The following is a 12,130-nucleotide window of genomic DNA, read 5'->3' on the forward strand; positions in this document are numbered from 1 at the left end:
ATTGCTGTGGGTGCCTGACCTTTGGTCCAGCTCTTTTTTTAATATACTGTATGTGTTGCGTATTGATTTGGCCAGCAGCAAGACACATGTTCTCTCCAGTCTCTTCATGCTGAGAGATACAATTAAAAGTAATTGCCTCTTTTTCTCCAGCAGGCAATGTGTGGGCTGCTTTCCCTGACAGATACTCTGCTGAAGTCCAAACCTATCTTCTGCACAGACAGGGAAATATTGCAATAGGATTAGGGTGGCACTTCCCTGTAGTCCTAAATTTGGCATCATCCCTGAAAATGACCATGTTCTTCTGCCTCACATGTGACTACAAACTCTGTGTCAGCAGCTCCTGAGAACAGTCCCTATTGCAAAGCTTGGTGTCTGCTTCCCAGCCTCAACACCCAGGAGCTGGTATGTTGTGGTTGCCCAACTTTGCATGTTGCAGAAGGTCCACTAAAGCAGGTGGCCCTACTCCATCATGCTCATTACTCTCAGTTTCCACTGCACCTCTCCATGTAGCACTCCAAATGTTCCATGAAAGAGTGACCCAACCATTCTATTTGCAGATGTAGAAAGCAAGGCTCAAAGATGGGAACTGAGCTGTTGAGGCTGTGTGTACATGGACATATCTTGGACATGAACTTTGTGAACATTGACATATATCAAGCAACTGAGTCTGAATTAGGGGTTCAGACCTGTGTCTGATCTCTCTAGGCAGCAGTTGATGTTCTTGCACTAGCAATCTATGCTGCCATCTCCTCTTCACAATAAATTGCTGATTCATCTTCCTTAAAGGCAGCAGTAAACATAGACATATGATATACACAAAATGTTCTAAACCAGTAAGGAGAACCACACGCATTCAGCTGGCTGTAGCTGTTCTGTTTGCAGGTACTTCCACTCTCTTCCTGTATCAGTTCTGAGCTTGGGGATAGCAATGGTTGGTGATTTTCCCAAGCAGATTTTCATCAAGTGCTTGTGAGAGCTGGCTGGGCAGTGGCTGCATGCCCAGGGGTGTGACATGCATGGAAACAAAGCTTTGCCAGGAGAAATCATGGCCTGGGATTATCACCCTGGATATTTTTCCTGTCCCTTCTGCTGGAAGAAGATGGCTGGTGGTGTAGTACATTATGCTGGCGTTTCCAGTGCACTATAGCTCAAGGGCTAGTCATGACTTTTGAGCCATTTGTGTGGGAGCAAGAGACAGCTCAAAGACCTTTTGGTACAAAGACATAGTCTGTTTCTCATTCCTTATCCAATTCAAATCAAACTAGCTCAGGAACACTGGTACACGTTGAGAGAATGGATTCCACAAGGGCTGTCTTGCAGTCCCCACATCTACCTGCATTTAGTAATCCAGTGGTATTCCCAGCAGAGCATGTGGCAGACAGGATAGCTCCTACAGTAGCTTCTGCACAATTTTCTCAAAGCCACAGTCCAAGTGGGTAGAAGAACAGGTCCTGCTAGTCCTGGCAAGCTCAAATGCCCAAGCGGGGTGGCCATGAGCAGGCAGTAGTTGTTGGGCAGGCTCTGACCACCTCCAGTGAGCAAGCCTTTATGTCTTTGCTCTTTCACATCTCTGACCTGACCCTAGAGCCTTCCTGGCCCATCCTCTCCCTCCCAAAAGCAATTTCAATTATTGATGCCACTTGCTGTGTTAGTTTAGCTTTCGCTCGATGTGAAAACTTGTGTTAGAATTGTGTATTGTAAGCACTGTCTCTACTGCAGCCAGGTTGAATTAACCCAGCTGCATGAATAAATAATAGGACAGCTTTCAAAACATCTGCAAAAGCGTCAGCCTCCCTTGTGCATTTGGAGGTAGGGCAGAGCTGCCGAGGTTGCAAGCTCCACACTCAGCTGTAAGTCCAACTTCTGGCTTCTACAGGTATTGAAGCAGTACTGGCTGACAAACAAGCCAGCCACTGCCTGTTCCTGGAGTCAGGCAACAAGAGCTCAGGAATGCACAGTAGTATTTGACACTGTGGAGATAATCCTTCTTTACTGCTCGCCTAGTAAATGTAAAACACTAGAGGAAGTGCCATGCTGTTTGCAAAGCTTCTTATGTATATGGGCAGGGTGGTGGGTGAGGGTAAGTGTAGGATAAGGCTTGAAGACTTTGGTATGCAGTTTTGGCTTCCCCACACCAGCGTGCCCAGCGCCTAAATGCCCTGAAGTTATATTCTCCCTTCCATCTTCCTACTCTGTCTTTCAACCTCTAACTGGTTTTCTTGGAACCCAGAAAAGGTGTCTGGATAGCTCACAAGTAATTCATAGAACCATGGAATCAGCTAGGTTGGAAAAGACCTTTAAGATCAAGTCCAACTGTTACCCCAGGACTGCCAAGACCTCCACTAAACCAAGTCACTAATGGCCTCATCTACACTGTTTTTGAATACTTCCAGGGATGGTGATTCCACCACTTCCCTGGGCAGCCTGTGCCAATGCCTGACTACCCTTTTGGTGAAGAAATTGTTCCTATTATCCAGTCTGTTAAACACACTAGCCAGAGGAAAGGAGAGGGCAGGGGATTGTAGTATCTGACTACAACTGGGACACATGCTTTGATAACAATAAACTGCTCAGGCCTGTCTGTTTAGGGAGATGCAGTATGTTGTTTTCTCTTGCAGAAAAGGCTTCAGTCTTTCAAGGTAGCATTTATCTCACCTATTGTTAGCCACCACCAAGTTTAGTGTCTTCTATCAATTTATGAATTCCTTTAGTCAATGGAGAGGCACAGGTCCCTCAGGAGTGTTGTTTTTGTCAATGTGCTAGTTTAGGCTGGACATACAGCTTTTAGGTGTTTTATGTTACAGGCGATAAATCCCACCTGTAACCAATTTTAGCATCCCGCAGTAACAACCATTTGCTATGATCCAGCATCCCACAATAAGATCCGTTCTCTTCTTCTGGGAATTTGCTTCCACAACCTGCCTTGAAGCCAGTTAGGAGGAGTCACTGAGGATCTACCCCAGGGTTTCAATGCCTACCAGTCTAGAGGATACAGCTGTAGAGAGGTAGCCTGGGCTACTAAAGTGCTGAGCTGGTACTGAGCAGTTTTATCAAATCTACCCAGCAGGTACTGCAGAAAAATCATTTTGGTACCTTGAAAAACAGGCCCAAGGCATTAACACATTTTTAATATGAGACACATGATCATTCTTGCGTTCTTCATTCTTTTCTTTTGTATTACATGCTCAGATGTATTTATTTCTTTTTGTGCACTCTTCATTCTCTGTTTATTTGCTTTTGTTCCCCTTCATTCATACTTCACTTTAGTTTATTCTTCCCCTCCACCTGTTTCTGACTCAGGAAACACTTCCATTTATAGTTCATTCATGAACAAGATAATGTGAGTGATGCCATGAATGGAGTTGGCTGTGCTGCTGGCACTTTATGGTGTGTGTTCAGGTCGTGGGACTTGGAAGTGCAGAAGTGACTGTTCTGGTGTGTTCACTGCCAGGGGAGAAAGGGGCAGGGATTCAAGCAGAAGAGACATTGTGCTGAGTTGGGGCATGGTTGGTATTAGACTGTAAGTTGCTGTTAGACACACTCTCCCTGTGGGTGAGCAGCTCTCCTGTCTGTCAAACGTGTATTGTCTTCTCTTCCTCTCATGGAGAGTCAGGGAGAGAAAAGCTGCTCTTAGGAGTGTAAGTGCAGAGCTGGAAGCCCAGCAAAGAGGCTGTCTCTCAAAGAAGTGTTAGATTCCTCTTGGACTGGCAGAGTGAACTTGTCAGGTTAGCCCAAACTAGCCTCCTTTCCTCTTCTCTCTGAGGACATTACAAAGGATCAATGGGGGACTTGCACTACAAGAGGGTTTGAACAGTGCAGTGCTGCAGCTTGTGCTATGGAGCAATAGATAATGATGTGATAGAAACAGGACAGAGGGAAGAACATGTTAGGCAGTCCTGCCCTCCTGCTGTAAGTAGAGCTGTGGCACAGATCAAACGTGCACAAGAGCAGTTTTCTGATCTAGATTTGCAAAGACTGTATGTGCAGCTTGAACCTGCTTAGCTGTGCGTGGGAACAGTGGTTTCCCTTGTCCCCTGGGAGACAAGGATTCCTAGCACCCCTTGGAGGTGAAGAATAAGGCTGGGCATAACCCTCCCCTGAGTGGCCAGTGTGTCTGGAGAGGGACCAGCTCTCCACCTTGTGAGGCAGCTCTGGTGGAAGGCATGGTGCACCAGGCAATTTCTTGCCTAGGACGGAGTGGATGCCCAAGTGAGGAGCAATGTGAGCTACCAACAACCCTGGGAGGGCAAGTAGGCATGACTCAGCCCCAGAAGAAAACAGGCAATATGTGTAGTGCAGCATTCCCCAGAAAGAGAAGACTGGAGTGGGCCATAGTCTCCCTTATAAAGACTACCCTCACACAAGGAGGGTAGGATTGAGACACACACCTGTAGTGCAAGGAATCAGCGAGTCCTGGTCACTTTTCTTTCTGTGAGGCTCAGTTAACATGTGCAGGGCAGCCTCCTCCCAGGGAGCTGAGCTCTTCCTCTGCAGTCTACCCTAAGCATGGTTCATCGTTCAGAATGCTTGCAGGATTAGGGAAGCTGAGAAGAGGGATGTTTTTTATTAGTATCTTTGTGCCTTATAGTTTTAAACTTTCCACCTGGCTGCCTGCTTCTTTGCTCCCTCCCTGAGCGTGGGCTGCAGGTTCATTACAGACAGTTTTAGTTGCAGCCCAGCTCCTGCTTCATTGTCACCTGAGTGGAAAAGCTGGAAAATAGGTCATTACGCTTCAGCAAGCAGATCCCAGCCCCATACAATACAGCTGCTTCCTGCCTTCACTGAACCCTCTCACCACAAGGCTCTTTCGCCATGCTTAGCCCTGTGCTAAATCCTCGCAGATCCGGTGCCACTATATCCACCCCGCTTTGGGGGATCTATGCGCTGCACACTAGGAGGCATCATGGCCAACTCTGAGGTAATAGTTGAGAATAATGATCCAGCTAGGACCCCGCTTTGGTCGTGGCACGTGGCATGCAATTCTTTGCAGTTGTGAGATGTCTGCCTGCCAGGTGCCTCAGGACAGCCAAGGCTCCCCATGTACGCAGGTGGTAAAAGAGCCCTCAAGCTCCACCACCTTGTTTATGGGGCAGGATGTCAGCACTTTTCTAGCTCACTTTAGCTGCATGATCCAACCATCTAAAGCCCTCGTCCTGTGGGTCCTGGTCAAAGTGCATCTCTGGATGCACTGTGAGCTCAATTTGCGTGTCTTGTTGCAAGTCTGTGGGGAGGAAGGAGTTGAAACAGGAGGAGATTTTACACGGTGATTACTCTGCCCCTGCTTCACTATCCTTCACGTGACCCGGTGGTCCTGGAATAGAGGTGTTCGTGCAGAAACTAACTTGGCACTGGTTTTGGCACATGCACGTAAGTTGCTGGGTTATTGCTTGAATGCAGAGAGCCAGCCACTCTCAGCTCAGCCTTTGTCTTGTACATTGGCAAATCCAGTCCTGGGGAGAAACGCCCCCCCTTATGCACGTGGTTACATTGCCTTTTACATTGCAGCTCGGAAGGCTGGCAGGATCAATGTAGTTTTTGCAGTATGCTTGCCAAGATATCCTGTATCAGCTTTCAAGTTCTTTAGCTTGGAAAGAAAAGACCTCCTTGCTCTGGTTTCAGAAAGTTGCATTGCATTTCAGGGGAGCTCTGACATAGGCACCATAGTATATTTGGAAAGTTAACGGAAGTCTGTACAGGAATCTAAGGTCAGGCAAGGCAGCAAAACTTGTAGTCACCTAGAAGAGGAGCAGAAACATGGCAGCCCCATGGCACAAGGCTCTTTGGCTCCTTCGGTGGTCTTTGCTGTGTCAAAATTACTCACGAAAAAATATCAGGCAACTGTGATCCACCATTCTTTCTGTCTAGAAGCAGAAAGTAGCACCATACTTGGTGGTTCCTCTAGGAGCTATTCCTGAGACCTTCAGCACAGGCTTTGTTAGATAAATCAAATGCAAGCTCGTGCTGACTTTTCTTGAGCCAAACTTTCTTCCTAATCTGTCCTTTCTGCCTGGTCAACTTTTCTCAGGAAGCAGGATAAGGGACATCTTTCTTTGGATTCCATTCCTTCAGATGGAAGAGACTCCCAGGAGTTCATCCTAGAATTTACAAAGCAAACCAGCATCTGTCAGTCCGTGAAAGAAACTCTCAAAGGAGAAGCTGGGCATAACTCATGTAGCCTGTCTGAGTTTGAAAAAAGCTATAAGCAGCTGCCTTGTCCTACTTGTCCTAACAAAGGCTTGATGCTTTCTGTATCAAGGGCATTGACTTTATTATTTGAGATCTGCACACAAAGGGAAGGATGTGTTAGAGCAGCCTGCGTGGAGTGGGAAGGATTGATCAGTGAGGGAGGGAGTGAAAGATACATGGTTTAATGCTGGTGGATTGGGGTTACTAGGGGGACCTCAGCAGGTCTCACTGGTGTGTGCAAGGACTCTGCTTTCGCACGTCTGGAAGCAGACAATAACAGCAAAATTACTGGGGTCAACGCTGAGAAACATCACACATTGGCAAGTATTAAAAAATAATAACAGAAGTCCAACTGCAGAGGTGGTTGCAGCTGTGAACACAGTAATGACTAACCAGAGAAAAACTTTTCCCACTATCAAAGATAAATTCCAAGAAGCAGAATGCCTTGATGTCAACCCAAGGGACATGTGAGTATTAGAGTGAGAAAATAAAAATAACAAAGGAAAGAGGTGGGGGGGAAGTTTTTGATGTTGCCAGAAACCGTTTGTGAGTGTTTCTGCAGTCCACCCCTTGGAGAGGAAAAAAAGATTTCATGTAAGATTTCCTGTGAGAGCAGCCCCATTGATTCTCTGCCCTTACTCCTCACCAGTTTTTCCCACATTTTGATTATATGGAGTTTGTGGAAGGACAGAGTCCATGTTTTTTCCTAGTTGAAGTTGTAACGACTCCAGCCTTAGGAGATACTGAAGACTCTGTGTTCAGCCAGAGCTCTTGGTAAGTTATTCTGTGGGTGTCACTCCAGTTAAGCAATGGTATCTGAATTCTTGACCAGTAAGGGAATGGAGGACTGGAGAGACATCCCTGAGCATTTGAACCCTGTCCCTTGCACAGCTGAGACATCATGCATCAGATTTTCATTCTAGCAAGGCTGTACATGGCATTCAACATCCTAGCTCGCAGCAAACTGCAGCACTCTAAAAAAGACCAACAGACATGTCCCCAGTTTATCACAGAAAGGAAGAAGGAAAAACTGATGACAGCACATCCCTTGATTAGCAGAAGGTTGCTTGGGAAATCTTCCAGATAATCCTAGGAAATGGAAGGATCCAGAAGAGAACTAGTCCCCTCATCCTCTATTTTCCCTGTACCACTCCTCATACAGTCTCAGACAACCTATACTAGGGAAAAATTCCTCCTAACCTGAAATTTGGGGTCAGTTTATCATTTACAACATGAGAAAGCAAACCAAACACAATAGAGAGGACGATATAAAGGTGGGGGGAGGGTGGGTGGGAGGAATAGTATTAGCATCCAAAGTATATAGAAGCAGAAAATATGAAGTCCTTGAATTTTTAACACACTTGTAATGTCAAAGTGGTGCCATATGATTGAAGATTAGCAAATTAGTAACTTCACATTTAAGGAAGGCTTAAAAAAATTGGGATTTTGGCACCTGTTAATTTCTTGGTCTGACAGAATGTCAGCTTTGAGAATTTCTTTATGGGAAAGAATAATGGCAAACAGGAAGGTAAATGGTACATACCAAAGCTAGTGGAGAGTAGATTAATTCAATGTCTTTGTTAAGACAATAATAACTGGTTTTCTAGACAAGGGACATGCAGAAGGTAATTCTAGACTTCAGCAAAGCATTTGACATGAGAAATTGTTAGTTGAGAGTGGAAGGGATAGAAATTAGCAGAGGAATCATAAACAGGGGAGAGAATTGGCTGATGCAGACATTAGTGCCTACATACTCTGCTGCAATGGGAAGCTGGGCCTAAGGGAGGTGATGAGCAGAGTTTTCTGAGTCTAGGCTTTTGATTAATGATTGCAGTAATGACCTGGACACAAAAGTAGGAATATGCTAACAAAATGTGCGGAAGCCACATGGGGAAGGTGTTGTCATTACAAATGACCAAAATATCATGCCGTAACAATAAGAACTAGACTATTTGACTAATACAGAGAGCAAGAACTGCAGTAGTAGGTTTTGGAGACTAATGCTAGGTCTTCTGTAAGCTGAGAATGCCTTAGTGGGAAACAAGAGAGGAGGCTATGAATTACCAGTGTGCAGTGCATCACCATGAAAGGAAAGGTGATGATACCAGATGCATGAGTTGAAGGATTTCTAGCAGATAACAGGGAAGCATGGCACTGAAGTATGGTGGGAATTAAAAAGATTGTGTGGAATGGGTAGAAATGTGTAAATAAATAGGGGCTTATACAGAATTAATTGCTGGGGACTCCTGGTGTTTGACTACATGGGCAGAGTTTTATCCAGCCTTGATGTTACAAGCCAGCAGATGTTGAAATGTTATTTCTGTACAACATCTTCCATTTCCTATTTTCTCTGAGCTGTCTCTGGTCTTTAAAGACATAATGAATGTTGTTGTTGCAGTGGTTGAGTGGGAGTAGAGTCCTATGAAGGTTTGGGTTGCAAATGGGGGTGTATACTGAACAGAATGGAAGTTTAGGAGAGGAAAAGTGCAGGATGAGGAGAGGAAAAGCCCAGTGAATAGAGATAAGAGAAGGATGGATAAGCAAGTAGTGAACAAGTGCATGTGCTGAGAGGAAGGGAGGAATGGACAATGTGTGAAGGATTACCAGATGATAGGAAAGGCAGAAATAGATGGATCTAGATCTAGGCTGGTACTGGTATCGATATAGATGTCTAAATATCTATGTCAATATAGATGTCTAGATATCTGTTTCTATACAGATAAATATCAATACATACATATATATACTTTGTATATACAAATATATACCCTGTATATGGTATGATATAATGTATGTATATATCATGGTATATACACACACACGCATATAAGTATATAGTTAGACACAAGAATTGCTCACCTGCTGTAGAACGCGGGAATCACTTGTCTGAAATTACTGCCCATTATACATGTGACCTGGGCAGCTGTAGTGATGGCTCAGGGCCTTTCCCGTGGTATTTCCCTTGGGAACTGAGCACTGGCACTACAGTGAGCATCCTGCCTGGCATCCTCTGTGGGAGAAGGTGCTGATGAAGGCTGTGTCCCTCTCCCACAGCTGCGTGGTGGACGAGATGGACTTCTCAGGCATGGAGCTGGACGAAGCCCTGCGGAAATTCCAGGCCCATATCCGTGTGCAGGGGGAGGCGCAGAAGGTCGAGCGGCTCATTGAGGCTTTCAGGTAAGAATCAAGAAAATGAGCAGCCCCACTGCTGCAACCAGCTGGAGGCAGAGAACACACCCAAAGCAGAAAGCATGGAGCAGCCATGGAATGAATGGCCAGGGACCTCCCTTCCAAAGAAGGTGATCACAGAGGGGCTTCTGAAGCATGGAGTCCTCTGTGCCAGTGCTGCAGCAGAGCCATGTCCTTGTCAGATGTTCCATGGCATGAAGGGCACAAAGGACTGAAGTGAGGCCAGTCCTGCCATGTCTGCCAACAAGGGACAAGGGACTCCCTGTTCATTGGTAACTCACTGGAAGAGCAGTACTGGGGCTTGCAGAGATGGTGGGTTGCTCCCTTGGGGCATCCAGAGGAGTACTTTGCCCTTAGCAAAGGTCTGGAGTAGACAGCTCCTATATTACGCTTACATAGTGATACCAGCTTGAGTAGTCCTCTCCAGTTTCACTTGCTTTTTTGGTTCCTGAGAACAAGAAAGCTGAAGTTTCAGTGGCCTACTTCAGCTGTTAGTGGATTAATTTGCCTTGAGAGAGCAGTTAGTTCCTTCTCATTTGAGTGAGAGGTGGAGTGAAAGCTGTTTGATCCTCTTGTGACGAAGCTGTTGCCACCCTGGAGCAGAGGACTCCCATGTTCCATGTTAAGTGTGTGCATCCCTCCTGCTGCAGCCAGAGGTACTGCATGTGTAACCCAGACGTGGTCCAGCAGTTTCACAACCCAGACACCATCTTCATCTTGGCCTTTGCAATCATCCTCCTCAATACGGACATGTACAGCCCCAACATCAAGCCTGACAGGAAGATGATGCTGGAGGACTTCATTCGCAATCTCAGAGGTGAGAGAGAGTCCTGCTTTGATTTTTTTGCCCTCTTGCTGCTCTAAACTCTGCCTTGGTGAAGGCAGCAAAACTAAAGTGGAGCTGCCTTTCGCCAGGGCTGCTGCTGCTCCCTGTGCGCCAGACATGGAGGGACCTTTGAGGTGTCTTCTAGGATGCTGGGGAAGGGGAAAATGTAAGCTTTGTTTTCTGCAGAAAGCTGTCCAGTCTTATCAGAAACCAACCATTTTCCTTGAGAGATGGTTTCATCTTTTAATAGATCTCACTGCTTGGAAGCAGTCCATTGTATTACATTTTCCTATTGTTCAGATCCATCCTTCTTAGACCCTGCTGGATTGTGCTAAACAAGCCGTTCCTCTCTTTGCAGCTCTGAATACATAAACACATTTTTCTTCTATTCAGGCTAAATCTTCCCCTTCTTAATTGCATGCAATTACTTACAGTAACTGTAGGCATGGCAGAGTTCAAACATACATTACCTGTTCACAATTTCTGATCCATCAGTTCCCCAAATCAATTTTCTTCTGGTTTTCAAGGTCAGTCCTTTCCATCCTGGCAATAGGTTTCTAAAAGCACTTTTTCAGATGTGGTCACAACATACTCATATATAGAGCCACTGCCCCCTCCTTGTTTTCAGATCTGCTAATGCAGCTTAGTGTTGTTTGGCCTTTTTTACATCATGTCTAGACAAACTGTTGTCTGAGTTCCCAGCCATGTTCACTCCTAGTGTCTTTTTCTGCACACCTGCAGCTCCCTCGAAGTTTTTCCAGTATAAATACCTGTTTAGATTTTGCACTTCTGTGGGTTCCTTTGACCTGTTTCTTTGTTCTGACTGCTGTGCAGAATGTGTTGTCTCAGCCTCCCACACCTTCCCCAATTTGTCATCCACTTCAGGCTAGTATAATGTGACAATGAGGCCCCTTTTCAATGAAATACTGAATAGTGCTGATACCTGACATCATTCCCTCCCCTTTGCTATTACAGCTGATAGCACTAACTGAAACAGGGGTTTTTATGTTAACTTACACTTAAGAGTTGCTTGAAAATCTGCCCGTTCACATCACAATGAATTCAGCCAACGTGAGGATCACTCACTTCCAGCATGTAACACACCACAACTCACCAGAGAGGGTGAATGTCACCCCATTACAGACAAGGGGAGACAGGTAATTCCAAAATCACCTGCAGGCCAATGTCCAGGTGAGTTGCTTCACCAGCCTGTGCCTGAAAAAGACACAGTACTCAGGCTACATTTGCAAGGACGTGGATGAGGGAGCCAGGAAATGATAATGCCTCTCTATTCCTCTGCAGTTCCTCACCTGTATCACTCAGGGTAGTACATCTCAAACCAGAGAGCTGAAGGGAAAGCAGAGAAAATAAGTATAAAATGACTGGATGAATTCAGTTCAGAGGAAAGACTGGCAGTTTAGTTTGTGGTGTTTGGCTCAGGGAAAGGTGAAAGAAAACTTTTCTGCCAGGCTCTGCAAGGAGCAGACAGCAAAATTTGGAGAATTATCTAAGGAGATATAAAAGAGGAAAGGACGAGGCCAAGAGAGAGATATCACAGACAGTGTAACAGGGAAGTATTACTCCTAGGAGACATCACAGAAGGACAGTGAAGGCCACTAAGCAAACAGGAGAGCTGATGCTTGCATTGGCAGGAGGAGCAGCTGAATCCCATCATAGATCTCCTCCACATCTAGCACTTCTGATGATACGAAATCAATGCAGGGGTTGCTGCTGAGTGGCCCAAGATATATGAATGTGAAATTGTGGCTATAAAACCTTAGGGAAAGCATGGAAAGGAGCCACCATGCAGAGCAGTGGAATAATGAAATCTTCTGCATTGGCCTTAGAGATGTCAGTCTCTCCTGCTGGTGCATTAGGCATGTTAGGACAAGAAAGAAGACAGCCTAAAGTGAAGCATTCCTCTTTCCC

At 45.6% G+C, this 12,130-nt stretch overlaps 1 protein-coding gene across 1 annotated transcript in view; it reads left to right on the plus strand.

Moving 5' to 3' along the window:
- The window catches only part of IQSEC3 (IQ motif and Sec7 domain 3), a 25,941-nt gene that overhangs the window by 7,437 nt on the left and 6,374 nt on the right, over positions 1-12,130 (plus strand). Inside the window, exons 3-4 of the mRNA XM_010014163.1 lie at positions 9,241-9,363; positions 10,026-10,192. Of these exons, the coding sequence (XP_010012465.1) occupies positions 9,241-9,363; positions 10,026-10,192 (290 nt within the window). The remainder of the gene's footprint in view (positions 1-9,240; positions 9,364-10,025; positions 10,193-12,130) is intronic.

The sequence above is a fragment of the Nestor notabilis genome, unplaced genomic scaffold, assembly GCF_000696875.1.
Source record: "Nestor notabilis isolate BGI_N333 unplaced genomic scaffold, ASM69687v1 scaffold1205, whole genome shotgun sequence".
In the NCBI taxonomy this organism is placed as follows: Eukaryota; Metazoa; Chordata; class Aves; order Psittaciformes; family Psittacidae; genus Nestor; species Nestor notabilis.